Source organism: Strix aluco, chromosome Z (genome assembly GCF_031877795.1).
Source record: "Strix aluco isolate bStrAlu1 chromosome Z, bStrAlu1.hap1, whole genome shotgun sequence".
NCBI lineage: Eukaryota > Metazoa > Chordata > Aves > Strigiformes > Strigidae > Strix > Strix aluco.
In genome coordinates, this window is record NC_133971.1 from 17,576,213 (window position 1) to 17,592,378 (window position 16,166).

Genomic DNA, 16,166 nt, shown 5'->3' on the forward strand with positions numbered 1-16,166 from the left:
GAAGTAGTTCCCCAAACCTGCCCTTCTGGGTGTGCTGCAGTTTGCAAGAGTACTGAGAAGTCTGTCTTTCTGCATGAGCTCATTTTGTTTCTTCATGACTCTTGAGGACTGGCTTCTTTATTTTGTTTTCATGAAAGCTTGGAAAGCAGTAACTAGTGGTCTTGCTTCCTCTGGCCACCGGGGTTGCTTGCTGCTTGGACAGCCACAGAGATGATTAAACTGACAGTGTAAATTGATGCTACAGTGTCTCCCTGAGTCTATGGAGACTTGTTCATGAGACTTAAGAGTAAAGGGTGTTTTTCAATTTGCTCTATGAAAGATAAGTGCAGGATTGCAATACTTAAATACTTGTTTACTTTAATACTCCATGAAACTGGTCATATGTAGGATCACCTTTCAACTTTATCTATTATGAGATACTCAATTAGCTAAACTGAAGAATCAGTCCAGCCTTCTGCATGTCCCTCAGAAAGGGTGTATGTAGCTTTGTAAGTGTAGCCTGTGGGACATCAGGTAGTATGTGAATGTTTGCTATACTTGTAGTGTATCTTTTGTAGAAAAATAAACCGAAGGGTGATTCCTGAGCTGTGTAGATCAAATCCCCAAACTCATTGGAGCAGTAGGATGTTGCTTTCATATCTGTTCTCTAGAGAGCTTTCAGAATAGTTCTGGGATGACATAATGATGCAAGTGTTGCAGCTGAGCTGATGCAGGACATGGGGATAGATGAGTTCCATGTAACACCCTGCCCTATCAGTGTCATTTACAGCAGTGACTGCAGTGTGGCTCTCACCTAATGCAAACCTAGATTTCCTTCAGCACAAATAAGGTGTTGGAGACACCTTATTTTGCTCCTGCCTTGCTAATTAACTGGTGAAACTATTGTCTGCAAAATGTATCTAACCAAGAGTTTGCTTTAGGAGATGCATATTCTTTCTACACAAGTGACCAAGCTAGTATGTTATTTGCTACTACTAGGAGTAGACTGACAACTTCCACGGACACTTTCTCTCCAGGTCATGTTCCACGTGTAGATGTGCAAAGAGGGGTGGTGATTCTCTCTAGTGGTGGATATGCAAAGACCAGCCTTCCAAGCTTGGCTGGCTATTCTAATCATAAAATCTTTCAGTCACCTTCAAAACCATTGGGTAGGAATTGGCGTGGTATCATTACAGAAATCAGTTTGTTCGTTCTTATTTGGTCTTACTGTCCTAATAAGATACATAAATGGAATGGAATATGTACACAAGAATGGAGCGATAGGATTTAATCTCTGACAGATTTACCCTTTGCTGTGCGTCACAGGGTGCTGTATCCAATGTCTCTGGATCCTGTGGATGTCAGTGGTCGATAAGTGTTTCTTAGAAGTCATGTAGTTCAGAACTGTCTGCAGTTATGGTACTGTGTTGTATTCTTTTCTTCCTTCTTCATGCCACAAAAACTAATACTTCTTGGAGATATTTAAAGTATTGTGCTTCCTACCAATATTCCGTATGTTTCAGTTGTATCCGAATTAGACAAAACCTGTCTTAGCATAGACACGTCTTATTGTCTTGTCTGGAGTAGAAGCATATGTTAAGCATATGTTAAATGGTGTTATGTCAGATACCTTTAATTCAGTGCTGTTAAAACTGTTGATGTGTAGGACTAATCATTCCCAGTGTAGTAATTTAAGAGAACTGAACAGTCTCTGTCTGAAGAGTTGACTATAACCCACGTGCTAAACTGGCTGTCTTCCCCACTTGAATGTCTACGACATTTACACATAACGCTAGAGAGATTTTGCAGAGTTGGATTCCAATGACACCCATGTGCTAGTAGGGTCAAGTAATGGAAATGTATGGTTTTTATTTTAAGGTTGCCCTGAAGACCCTGTATGCAAAGGTTTCCATTATAGAAGAAAATACTGTGCATGTTTAACTAACATTTGTTTATGTTATTCTTAAAATATGTTGACATTTCTAGGGATGCCGTAAAATCTTCCTCATCTTTTTTTACTCTAAAATTAGAGATGTTAGAGCTCTGTCACAGGTTAACATTACTAAGCATGTTTTAAGTTTCTACATCTGAGTATATTTCAGATGAATTAGCAATATGTAAAGCAAAGACTTGCAAAGGCTTTTGTGCCTTAATTATTCTACCATTGCATGACAAAACATTTAAAAATGTTTATTGAAGACCTCTAGGTCTTAATTTTCCAGCCTAGAAGTTTACATTTCAAAGAGGCATTTCATTCAGGCAATGCTTTAAGAAGGGATGATTTTTTTGTAATAAAATTTCACAGATCTCCACGTGCCTCGACAGCACAAATCATCGCTGAAGTAAAGGGTATATAAAGTAGCAATTTGTGGCCTATGCTTTGTTTCTGCAGCAAAGCTACAAGAACTTGGAGAGGGTTTTAATTGTAAAACTCTTTCAACATACCTGCTAGAGGACAGTACTGTTATATGTTCAAGGAAGAGTGCTATGTAGGACCTTGCCTTATAGTTGCCTAATGCTTGTCTGCTCCTAGGTTTCACAACAAAGGAGTTTACGTGAAAGTTGGGCTGCAGAAGATAAGTCATACCAGAAATCTTCACAAAGACATAAAGCTTCAAGTGGACCAGCACGAGGTGGAGTTGCCAAGTATAGAAGGACTCATTTTTATTAATATACCCAGGTAAAAAGGAGAGGAAGGATCCTGTGTGGCTGTATGTTTGGAAGTGCTGCTTGGTATTTGAGCATCAAATGTCAAATGGTTAGATAAAATGTTAGATGGTCTAGATTAATAGATGGTTGTTACTGGGTATTTGGATTATTGCCTGACTTGCTGGCTTTGCAACTGTGCCTAATTAATACCATTTTGACATCATTTTTCTGATCCCTTGAAACTCACAATCTCACTTTGCATAAAGGTGGTACTATCTTGTTTTCCCAGTGCAAACCCCCCTTATATTTGCTAGTTCTTCTGTGTCCTAACAGTAATTTGGAATTATTTCCTCACCAAAGGTCTTCAGACTTTTTTTGGAGCAGTTTTCTAGTAAAACATGACTTTCTAGGCATGGTTGTAGGTCTGTAGCTTCTGTCCACTACCGTTTTCCTCCTCCCCCAAACTGTTTGAATGTTCTGCTGGATTTCACTGTGACTTGTAGAAGGATCAGAGATGATCAACTTGCACACACTTTCTGGCATGCCAGAAACCAGGTACCTAAGCAGTTCCTGCAGTGAAGGCCAGCCAGGATTCAGCTGTCAAACAGTGTCCAGGTCCTACAGCCAGCTGGTCGGTATATGTGGAGTTGGTGATGCTACCCTGGTAGCTGTGGAAACCCCATAGTTCAGGTAGCTTTTGCAGGGTTGTGGGGGCTGCCCTGACACCTGCAGGGAACTAGAGTTACTGCTGTGGAAGAAAGGAAGGCAAATCTGCAGGAAATCTGTCTTCCTTACATGTGCTGTTGGTAGAGGCAGGTTTTTTGTTCACTCAAAACCAGCAGGTAATAAGTGCTGCCATACTATTTTTTTTTCAAGTACATTTTATCTTAAACTACCTGTATTTATTTCCATTTTAGTCTGAAAATGTTTCAACTTTTTATTCATGTATATTTACATGTACACACACGTATGTGCACATGCATATACACAAGTATACATTGCACATAAGAACTGTGGAGAAGAAAAGATTATGATTAGTAATGAGCAGTCAGTGCGCTAAAGCAATAAGCAAGTGATTTGGGTAAGGAGGGTCAATACTGCACAAAAGGCAACATGCCATTAAATTGTCAGAAGCGATTCAGAGGATTGAAGTACAGGAATATCTGCTTAACTGCAAGTGAGTTTGGCCAGGTACAAGAATAAAATCTTGACACTTGTTTTAGCTTTAGTTTCTCTTCAGTAGCTTCCGTGAATATTGTCAAGACCAGTAAGATCTATGTTAAGTTCTTAAGTCTTGGAAGTTAGGGATTGATGTGGCTGTAATCTGTATTTCCCAGCAAACTAAAACTCTTTGGAGTTACTTTCTCTTACCTACTCTTTTTCTTTCAAATGGAAACTACTTACTTCACTTCTTCTTTCACTCCTAAAAGATCTGGTCAGAAGTCTTCCAAATTTTAGGAAAACACTTCATGCTTTTACAGCGCAGGAAATCTGGGTTGTCTCCTCCAGCTCGGAGTGTCTAGCTTTTGAAGTCTGGTGAACCAGCCACTTCTAGCAGAGTACTGGGCAGGGTGCTCTGTGACAGATGGCAGGTCCATGGACAGTCACTGTGGTGTGCTCTCTGTGCAGCTGGGGGTCTGGAGCTGATCTCTGGGGGTCTGAGAGTGATAACCGCTTTGAGAAACCTCGCATTGATGACGGCCTGCTGGAAGTTGTTGGTGTGACGGGCGTCGTTCACATGGTAAGTTGGCATCCCAGTAAGAACAGACTTCTCAGACTGGTTTACTTTTGTAACAAACAGTGCATTGTAAGTGTATAGTCCTAAGAAGTACACATCTGTGTTAAGGTTATACCATCGTTTATTCAGGTACTTGTTGTGTCACACAGAACTGGTTATAGACCATAAACAGAATTCACAGGCAGCATCAGCTCTCCGTGAACAAAGTGTGTGGATGTTAGGAGTTCAGCTGGAGCTGGTGTGCCTGTTCATGGACTGAAGTGCCCTCTCATTGCCTCTTCATTGGCCTGGCCTGAAGATCCATATTTAGGTACCAGACTATGACAGATGGAATGGAAACTGAAGAAACCTGTAGTTGGATACGAAGAGGTAATAGGAATGTGAAGAACTTCTTAAAAGTGAAGGGAGAAGTACTTCATGGCTTCAGTAGGCTTTGAACCAAAGCCAGAAACGTATATGTATACATATATGAGAAATGCAAATATATATATATATATATATATATATAATGGAATGCACTAGCATTCTCATAACAGGTATCATGGTGTCAAAATGAAACAGTTCATGGGATTAAAACAAGATTTTATTTTAATATTACAAAAACACCCACTCTTCACTTAGATAGTGTCATTTGTGAAAAATCCTGCCATACCTTATCACAATCAGGGTAGAAATTCCTTCTAGATAGGTGGCTTTACAATTATCTGCCACAGGCTTCCCAACACCTGTCTCTGAGAATCTGATGCTAGCTGCTCTTGATCCAAATGCTATGTGAAGCAGATGGTGTGCCAGTTCTGCAAAGAATATTATGACTCAATTTCTGTAACTTTAATTCTTCCATGTATTAGATATTTTTACAATGGCCTGCTATTAGCAATGCAGTCCAGACCTGTAAGATGGTGGGTTATTTTTGTCTTTTCTTCATATTTCTTTCACTATCTTATGAAATCTGCTGCTGAAAAAGTATTAGTGGTCAGGTAACTGTGACAGCTAATCCATACAACCACGAAGAAGGAAAGGTGGGTGCTTAAGGTTAGTGCAGCTCAATCTTTGGTGTTGGCCAACTTTACTGTTTTGTAATTTAGATCTTTTAAGGAAGACAAATACAAAACATTCCATTGGAAGAAGTGGTTGATAGAGATCCTTCAAATTTTTGTGATGTTAGAAGCAACAAGGATTGTACCCGTTGCTTTGGAATGTAAATGTTTACAAACAAGTGCTCTGGTTTTGTGATCTTCTATTAAGGTTTTTACCTCCACATTTGGTGTCTGTACACTTTCCCCAAGAGAATGTGTAGCTGCAAAGTTCACTTTGCTTCTCTTTTTACAGTTAACACTCAGCTGTTAACTGTAGTTGAATATATGTAGTTGAATTTGGCAAAATTCTCTCTCCCTGTTTGATAAAGTGCTTTTAGACTTTTGAGTTTCATGTGTGTCTGTGTGCATAGTTAGGTGTTTTGAAAATGTGTTTACTACGTTATGGAAGGGGACAGTAAAAGCAAACAAAACCTTTGTGAGTGCATGCTCTTTGGCCAACCTGAGTATACAAATTACTTCACTGTGTAAGTTATTCTGGCTCCGGCAGCCTGCAAGGGTATATGAGTTCTTCTTTATGCACTAACTTAAATAATTAATGCTGCATCAGTAAAGGCATCCTATGCAGGTTTTGCCTAAGCAGTTCTTTTACTTGAAACTTAAAATGCCGGGTAAGAATAAAATTCTATCCACCCACTTTAAGTGCAGCTAATATTTGTGCTGCTTCTTTGTTGGGGTGATTGATATCCTGGCTTTTACTTCCTAACAGGGTCAAGTCCAAGGTGGTTTTCGATCAGGAATCCGCATAGCCCAAGGCTCGTATTTTCGTGTAACCCTCCTAAAGCCAATTCCAGTTCAAGTTGATGGAGAGCCCTGGATACAGGCCCCTGGCCAGATTATTATTTCTGCTGCAGGACCGAAGGTACTGGCTGTTGGTTTGTCTTAGCAAGTTGACTTTGTTTCTCCAGTGGGTATTACCATATGATATTGCTTGTCTGTTGTGTTCTAATGTTTAACTTCAAAGGAGCTAGTTGGCATGGTGTGATAACTGTTGGATAAAGATGTAGCAGTTTCTACACAGGATGCTTTGAGGGCCCTTTCCACTGGCTCAGATGAGGCTTGTGTTTAAAAATGTAGTCCCTGAGCTTCAGCCTAGTGATTTAATTTTTTCCCCTGTATTGAGATCTCCAGGCAGTGTTGCTTGCCCTGAAGCAGATCACAGTTATTAGGGCGATGGTAGTACTGCAGAGTGCAAGGTAGGAAGCAATCTGCTGACAGTGCTGGAGGAGGGAAGGTCTGTCAGAGAGCAGCAAAGGAGAAAACTGAATAATGAAGGAGGAGGGTTTGAGCAAAAGAGACTTTGGAGTAATCGGCATGTGTTTTTCGTTGATATCTCAATGTATATGTAGGAGGAAAAGAGCATCAGCTACCTAAGAATTTAACTTCTCTATTGACATTGAAACTGCGAAATAAACATTTTGCAGTAGTTGACTGTCATGCACACCAGTCTACACATTTGTCTGCTACCTTAAGTATCCCTTTTTAACTCACAGAAATTTGTTGCTACAGGCAATCTCAGAGAATATGTAGCCCTACCGGGAGGGCTACCAGAACAATGGCCCCTGCAGAGGAAAAATGGGTGAAAAAGAGGGTGACACCTCAGATGTTTTGGAATATGTTAAACTTTGTTCTTTTCCTGAGAGAAAGAGGGAAAAAGAGAAAGAGAGAGAACAAACCTAACTTGTCCTTCCAGTGAGAAATATTTCTATCTTTCTATCAGGTTAGTGACCAATAGTGTCATCTATATATATGTGTATGTATATGTGTGTACATGAATATATATGAATATATATACACACATACCTATCCTTATACATCTATATACATATACATACATGTGTATATATGTTTATGTAAAAAAAGCAGTTAATCCTATAGCTTTATAAGGATAGGTGCTTCAGATAGTTGTCTATTTAAATGTTTTTCTGTTGCAGTTCCAACATTTTACTTGTTTAGTAATTCGTTGCCTTAGGTCTGCTTACAGGTGACTACAGATATCTTAGTACTCACTTTCTTTTAAAACTTTCTGGTTTAGGTCCATATGTTGAAAAAATCCAAGCAGAAACAGAAAAAAACTGGAAGCCTGAGAGAGATGAGAGTGGATAGCATGTCAGTCTCTGAAGGAGGACGCTAAGTGGAGAGCTGTGCTCAGAAGTGATGCAGTGTACCTACTGTAGATACCAAGAAGGTTCAGTAAAACCGAGTGCAGACAACTGGTGAAGAGGGTTGCTTATGAGCGTGCCTTTCGTTATGTTTTGATAGTACTGGGTTCTACTTCATCTTTCAAAGATAGTGCCTCGTTATGACAAATAACTATTACGTACCGCTTGTCTCATCTGAAATGTTTACTTTGGGTTGCTTGTCCATAAGCCATTTCCTGGTTTTTCATGTATATAGAAACTGAGGCCAAACAGAGATTCCAAAATGCTGAGATTTCTGCATCTTCACAAAGACTCTTCCCCTCCTCCCAGCTTTTTCTTAAAGAAAATCATTCCATAGATAAACTTTGGTGCATTATTCCATAAGTGAAAATGTGTTCCTTTAAATTAATGCCCACAGTAGCCTCCCAACAAAAAAACCACAAAGACATGAGCTGCTGAGAACTCCTCAGATCAGTCCAAATAGCACAGCTGAAACAGCACTACCGTAAAGAGAAGAACACAAAACACAGGAGAGATAATTTCTATAAAAGGAGCCCTGTGCACTAGGAAGAGAGAAAGTACAAGAACAGTTGAGTCAAAATATTTCAGAGAGTTTACTTCAACAGTATTTGGACAGTATAAATGGAGGGGAAACAGCTTGTAGAGCAAGTTATCAACTGCAGCTTAGTTTCTCCTATTTATTCAGCCAAAGCCTGTTTTAAAAGGCGCTTGAATTTCAGCAACTACCCCTCTAATGTAAAAAAAGGATGAGAATACCCGAGGCAGTGTTACACTGTTGGGTTTTTTTCTAGCATTGGAACTATTATCTTTGACACCAGACTTTTCTTCTTGTCTTTACTTGTGCTGTTTCATTTTCATTAATTTGTCACAGCTGGACTGTTATTTAACAGCAAGCTCAAAGACTAAAAGAATCACCACTAATTAGTGTTCACATAAGTAGATTAGCACAGTCCTATGTTAGAGCTGAACTGAAGTACAGTGTAGCTTCACTGAGGAGCCTTAGGAGGTGTTGAAGCCTGTAGTGTGCATGTAACATGCTGTAGGCTTCAGGTAGCTGGGAATGGGATAGCTGTCATGAAAACTCCCTTACCTGGTCAGCCTTCTCAAGTCCTTGGTGTGTGTTGTTACCAGGCGTGGGCCCAAAGACACAAGCGACTGTCTTTCTCACTTGGATGAGTGTGTGCTCTTCAGAGGCTGTTCCTCTGTCAGCTCCCATGAGATCAAGATCACCTCTCTGCGCTTACCCATCTGCTGAAGATATGGGGATCCAGTACTTCTTTTACAGCTTCCTGCTAGAGACTGGTGCTAGAGCAGACAAGCTGGTACGGTCATACACTACATGTATCTGCTGTCTGTGGTTGTAGTTGTGTTGGTCTTCACTCACATCTCTGCTGGTCTCATCTGACCGTGGTTCTCTGGTGAATGAACCTTTCACTTCAGATCAGCATCATACACAAGGGGTCTTTCTGAGCCAGCTGTGGTGCAGGGGACCTGCATGGTTTTGCCACTTGTATGCATCTGCTGCTTGGAGCTACTTAAGCCATGTTGGCCAGAGCCCACTTAGCTAGCCAGTGGGCTTACTTGTCCCCTATTGCACAGTAATAACTAATTCGGCTATGGATGACATGAATTCATCACTCAAGTGGCACCTTTAGGAGCGTTCCTCTTGCCACTGTGTCTAGAAAAACATCTGCAGCTGCTTCAGGGGACTTCAGAGTAACTTTGAAATATGCAAAAGCCATTTTGTGTTGTAGCCAATTACATGCTGAGGCAGTCCTTGCTGGGTCTTTTTGATCAGTCTGTACTCTGAGCACTGTGCCAGCTTCAGCAACATCTGAGTATTACCTGCGCTTTCTAATTCCCAGTCATGGTGCAGATGAGGGTGTGAATGTGGGTGCTGCAAGACAGTCATCTATAGCACAGAATGATACAGCTAAAGCTATAAACGGAGGCAAAACAGCTATGCAAAAGTGGCAGCCACCTGCAGCCTCTCCTTCCTGTCCAGTGCTTCCTTCTGTTCTTAGTGTTCTGGTAGAGATGCATTTGAGGGACTGACTCCTATTATCAATTAAGTCTGTTATTAATCGTTTAAATTGTTAACGTAATTTTAGGGATGTTCTTTAGGTACTACCATGTGGACTACAACTTACCTTTTTATGCAGCATGCAAACTGGACTCATGCTATGAAAGAGATAGTGTGGATAGTATAGAACTGAAATCCTTATCTCCTGATCATTAAACACAGGGCTGCCTCTGCTTCAGAGTCTGGACATGAAGGATCAGCTGGATCTCTTCTGGCATCCTGGTAACAGCATTACAAGTAGGAAGAGTAAAGTGTTGTATTTTAGGGTGTGCCTTCTCAGGATGAAGCTCACAAATTAGAGAGGAAATCTGAAATAGATTGCTGCTTATAATTGTGCAGAAAGCCAGAGAATCTGGTTTGTGTCCTAATGGCAGCAGAAAGAATGCATGGTCTTATTTCCAATTGCTGACTCGGTAATGGAGAGGAAAACTTGACTTTTCGTTATAGAAGACATGCATAAGCTTTAAGCTTGCTGGTACTGACCATCTTCTGCAGCCCAAGTAAATAAACCTGTCTTACTATTCTTCCAGACATAGATAATCCTGCAGCATGCAGCTGACAGTGTTTCATGTTCTTGGCTCGTTAAGGGCCTGGCTGTTTCTCCCTGTTTCTCAGCATCTGTTACCTGAAATAACATGAAACTGTGGGGTCACAGTATTTTAATCAGAGGGCCCTTTACTGTGGCATATCCTTCCATGGGGATTTTCCATCCCTGGAACACTGTATGAGCCAAGTGTGTCTCAGGGATAGCATCGTGGTAGCAGTGTGGCACAGAAGTACAAATGTGTTCTCCTCACAACTGCCAGAGGGGATCCTGGCGGAGGACAGGAAGGCTTTGAGTTTTCTTTTTTCTTTCCCTTTTATTTTTTTCCAGAAACCAACTCCAACATATAGTTTGAGCAGATGAGTGGCACACTGAAATGAAAACGTATCTTAAGAAAAACACACTTGGCATTTAAAGTCTTTGTGCGTCATAAAATAATGCTTAGTATATTTTGAAGACAAAACAGATTTCTGGGCAGTTGAGATAGGAAGGCTCCTGTCAAGCTTTTAAAAGGAGAAACTCACTATTTAACCCCTCTATTAAGACGTTTCAGTTTCAGGTACTGTAAAGGCCAGTACATCAAGAATTTTTTTTTTTTTGACATTTGCATCACACACAGTATGTGAGAAGTATTTTCTTCCATAGTATGTAAGACTTCCTTCAAGAGAGGAGATAACTCTGCAGTTAATACAAAACATTTTGACTTAGCCTTTCTGTTGAACAAAACAATGCAGTATAATTTACATGATAGTGAGCAGATAAATGATTGTCGGCACTGAGTGTTCGAGTAACATTGTGTGAGAACCTTGTGGTCATATGGCCAAGTGCTTTAAATAATGCAGTAACAAAAGTGTGGGGGAAGAGGCTCGGTTCTGTCAATACAGGTGTTAATCAACATCAGGGATGCAGAACCAGGAACCATAATTTATGGACAGGGAAGAAATGCAGGCTCATTGCTATGCTGAGCACACTCCTTCATCCTCTCCCCGCTGCCCTGACTTTTTACCTTGCCTGTAAACCATGGCAGGCACAGATAGCACAGCTAGCATCTCTCCTGCTGGGACACACATTCCTGACCTTTTACTAGTGTCCTACTACGCTTTGCCAGCATGGGAGTGAGAAGGGTCCTGAACATCATGGTGCATTTCAAATACCCCACTATTGCAGACCAGAGAAGGTGGTCAGTTGGTTAAAATCTGTTTTGATGGGTAAACACATTACCTCTGTCTTGAATTAGGAGAACCAAAATTCAAAAGCTCATCACTGAGATACAGGTGCTACTTCAGAAAATTTGCTGCTTTTTCCCCATGGCTTTTACACTTGATGTGTATAGTTTAAATTGCTCATGTTTTTAATGCATTAATTTTTAAATTAAACTGTTATTTTGCCAAAAACTTTTTGTTTATTTATATATGTGTGTGTGTACATATATATGTATACATACATATGCACACACCCTTTAAAAATAGGCTTTATTGTATTTCCTTTCTCAGTGCCTACTTGTACAGCTTTTGCTGCGTTAACAACGTTCTGATAGCACTTGCTTCTGGATCTATTACCAGTTTTGGACAGGAGGTAGAGTTTACTTTCCTACTGGTTCCACGTGTTTCTAAGGGACATGTGCCAACAAGACATAATGGCAATATAGTGAAAGCACAACTGTGTTTAGAGTATAGTCTCTGCATGTGTACAGTTTGAGGTCCTCTTGCTCTTTCTAGATTTTAATCAAGTCTGTGTCTGTCTAAATCAATGGCAATGGCTATTGCAGCATTTTAAAAACTAGAAGAAGCTGTATCATAGTCCACTGCAAGACTTAAATAAGGAACTGTTATAGCCAATTGTTCATTAATCTTCACAGTTATCCTCTTACAAGTGTTGTACAGATTGCATTTCTTTAACGAGGAAATAATGTGCTTGTTTTGAATATCAGCTCTTTGGAATCGCTAAGCATTCACATGTGCACATTACTCTGCAGCAGTCTTTTGGCATATAAATGTGTCATTACCAGCTGAAGCCTCATTTTGTGGGAGGAGAAGGTAAGAGGAGCTGTTGTGACACTTAAAAAGGGCTTATGTTGAAGACACAACAGATTCAGCTGCATGGGTATTTTATAACATACTGACTGTGTGAGCAGGTGTGGCCTGTGTTGCATACTGCATACTGCTGCCAGTCCGTGCTTCAGCACTGAAACTGGGGGTGCATTGGAGTTGGGAACTGAGAGACCTGGCAGTAGATACTCTTTCAGCCTGCACCTCACACCTCTTCCTTAGAGCCTTCATAGTAACTGTGCATTTTCCTCTTCTGCTAGGCTGCCTTTCTGCCCTTTGGGCCCAGCCTTTATACTGAAACTGGTAACAAAAGCACCAGTATGTGGTGGTGAATGTGTGTGGAGAGCAGGGGAATGGAGATCCTGCTCTAAAACACAGCTCTGGCTATTGGGCTTAAACTGTTCATTAACTTCTACTTCAGCTATTTAACAGCTGTGGAGCAAAGACTCAGCAGCTACTGAACTACCTTGGATTCATGGTGATGACGTTGCCTCATTTTCAGGCTTTTATCCTGTAGTCCCTTAGATCCTATAGTGGATCCTTTGATCCACCAGTGCATGTATCACTTCATACACTTTTTGCACGTAACAGAAAATGCAAGTTAGACGGGCTTAGGGTGTGGCAAAATTGCAATGTTTGTACTTTTTTGTAAATATGGGGATGATTCTACAGATGCAAAGATGCACTTTCAGGTAACGATGAAAACAAGTTTGTAGAATGCAACTGTTTAGGAGTTTCTCTTACTTGCAGCATCCCTTGATCCTCATCCATCTCTAATACTGTGTTCTCATTGAAAGCCTGCTTGGGAGTGAGAGATGGTATCTTCTTCCCATCACAGTATGTATTTATAGCTGGCTGACTGAAAGTTCATATATATTTTTAAACAATTGCAAATTGGCTGCTATTTTAAGATTTATGTTTATTAGACTGATTTTATAATGCATAAAAGTAATGTTAAACTTTTATTTATAATGTAAACATTTACTGATTTGACACTTGGCTTGTAGGAGAGATCCAGCTCAAAGCCTTTGTTCCTTTTGCTATTTAATGTATTTTTTTAACAGTGTAGCCATTGTGTGTGTGGAACGCAGTGAAATGAATGCGAACTACTAATCTTAACCTGCAGTTAGACCAGCAGTTTCAATGTTTACAGGACAGTTACTATTGATTGTAAACCCATACATGTTGGTTGAAACAGTGCACTCTTTCCGTGTTTCTGCATTGTTTCTGCTTCCCATGACAATTAATGAAGTAGTTGCCTTCTGGATTAGATTCCTGGTGATGCCCCTTTGGTGAGATTTAAACGCAGATGATGGCTTTTCTGCCATGTACTCGTAGGACAGAATTTCTACTGAGACAAGTGTTGTATTGGACATGTTTTCTGAAAGATTGACTTTATTTTTTGTGAAGATAATTTATGGGAATGTTTTATAAGCAGATCAGTGTTGTTGAAAAAGTTGGTGGGAAGTCCTGAAATAAATGTGTGTAGATATTAAAGATGTATCCACAAGCAAAGTATTTTTTAATAGGACACTAGCAACACACCCATGTGACATGTCACTGTGCACAGCTCAAGTGTGTTATTTAGGAGACAATTTCAGAAGATGTGGCTTCATTTATATTGTGCATATCCGTTGTTACACCTCTGTCAGCAACTCCTAATATAAACATCAGCTGTAAAAGGTGGAACTTTTCCCCCGTGCAAATTACTGCAGGTTAAAGAGCAAAGAGCCCAGCCTTGAGCTTGACTGCAGCAATGTTACGAGCCTGGTGACTGTTTGGCACTTCCAGTCCTCTCAGTATCTGCAGGGTGTGCCACACATTAGTCCTTTTGCTTTTTGAAGGAAAGAAGGTACAAATCGACATGTGCCTGTGTCAAACAGCTAGCAGCATGCCTTGCCGTGGCATCCATTACTTTGTGCAGCTGATCTTGCCAAATTGGGTAGCAAGAGGTGCTTGAAGAATTGCTGAGTATTTATTGTGTAATTTTAGGTGCTTATAAAGCCTTCACTACTATTTTAAAGGAAATTTCTGGGGATCTGTATAGCATAGCAATAGCTGTTTTAACTCCAGCTTTCTGTACATGCCAAAAGCAAGTTATCCTTGGGATAGTTTAATTAGCAATTATGTAGATAGTAGCAAACAATACCTTAAAGCTGCGAGTTCTGAGTGTTGGAAGGGAGCATCTCTGCTTTGAATGCAACACATCACAGAGTTTGTAATTCACTACAGGTTTGTGTCCCTCCTACTTATGAACCACCTATGACATCTTAACTCTTCTCAAACTATGGCTTAACTATTGCTTAAATAACTGTTTCTCAGCTCTGGTTATTTAAATCATCCAACTTCAAGCAGCTTTATGAATGCTATTTTAATATGAAGATACTCTTAAGATGTCTTATAGCATTTCTTGTGAATGTTCTAATACATTGGTAATAAATCATCTTGGCCCCACAAGCTAAGGTAAACTGACCATTGAACAGTTCAGTTAGTCTAGTGCTTATTCTTTGTGCATCTGCCTAATAATTCTCAGAAAGAAAAAAAGCCTAAGTATAAGCATTGAAGTGATTGAAAACTGTTTCCACATTGTGTGCCTCAAACCAGTAATGCATTATCACACATTTACTTGTGGATTGGTCTCAGAACCAGGCGTTTAACAATGTAACTTGTTTCTCAGTGTCTGCCTTGCAAATCACTATGCTGCGGTAACTTGTCTGCAAGTAACATACCTAGTGTAGTAATTGGTTTAAAAAAAGTAATTTATAAAAGATGGACTTTTCTCTTATATTTAAACATCTGTTTGTCCTTGGGTAATGTTGTTAGAACAATTCTGTATATATTTTGCAATATATGTTTTGTGTTTAATTTGATTGTACATTTTGCACTGATTTGAAATTCTGTATTCTTACTTACAAGTTCCAGAGATCTGTAACTAAAATTTGTCTGTGAAAAATACAACATCTCTTCTATCCTGGATATTTTTGGAGTAGTCCTGCTTTAAAAATAGTAAATACACTCTGCGGGTGGAAACATGCTTTGTTTCAGCTGGGCACTACTTTTATACTGTAGCCTTGCTGTTTGAGATTGGGTCATGCTTCGTTAGAGGGTGGATGTGTTGTAGCAGTGTGTTTTTGTAGGTTTTAGTTTGTCATATGACACCTGCACACTAAGTTTCACCCCTGCAACATTCAAGCACTTCTAGAACCCTTATTTCTGTGGGTAGCACTTATTGTAACTGGTAAAATCTTTCTGTGATAGCACCACAGTGTGTTAAGCATTTTTGTTTTGTGAGTTACTTTAATGATGATCCAGATTTTCCAAGGTAGTTTTGTACCATTGCTTGTCCTGTTTGCACTCCTGTAGAAACACATAACCAGGTGTTTTCAGGCTGTGGGGAACAGGCCCATGCGTAGCCCCACTGTGCTTGGCTCAGGTGAGCAGTGATGGGCCTGGCCTGCACAACCCAAGGGCCAGACCCCATGGACCTTGGCTTGGAGAGGGGGTCAGCTGGGGCAAGAGGAAGGGCTGTCCAGGGAGCAGAGCCCAGATGGAAACTCCCCTTACTGTGGGTGGACAGCCCACACCTCCTTAGAAGTCAAGAGCCATCAGCTCCTGGCCTGCCTCTCATTGCTGATGGGGGTCCACTGGCTTGACACCTCCTCTTAGGATGTCCCTGCTGTAGTAACCCTTCTTCTGGTATGGAGCAATTGTTTCTCCCCACTCTGTTCAACAGCTGCGTGTAGAACAGGGGAGAGCTTGTCTTTGCCCTAGTATCTCAGGGTAAACCTCGTTGTTCCTTGCTGGGCTGCAAATCAACAAGCTCTGAAGCAGCTACAACTACATTTATAAAACATATATATAAAAACTCA

General features: G+C 40.4%; 1 protein-coding gene across 3 annotated transcripts in view; it reads left to right on the forward strand.

The window, feature by feature from the left end:
- Positions 1–15,271, forward strand: part of DGKQ (diacylglycerol kinase theta) — a 97,609-nt gene extending 82,338 nt beyond the window's left edge. Inside the window, exons 20-24 of one of the 3 annotated variants that reach the window (XR_012621583.1) lie at positions 2,513–2,659; positions 4,258–4,369; positions 6,170–6,322; positions 7,496–7,648; positions 8,754–15,271. Coding sequence is in view for 2 of the 3 variants with exons in the window: in XM_074812226.1 (XP_074668327.1) it covers positions 2,513–2,659; positions 4,258–4,369; positions 6,170–6,322; positions 7,496–7,594 (511 nt within the window). In the remaining variant the exon portion in view is untranslated. Of the gene's footprint in view, positions 1–2,512; positions 2,660–4,257; positions 4,370–4,495; positions 4,727–6,169; positions 6,323–7,495 lie in introns of those variants that run through there. The other 2 variants (XM_074812226.1, XM_074812228.1) reach the window with 2 other exon arrangements.
- The last annotated feature ends 895 nt before the right edge of the window (positions 15,272–16,166 follow it).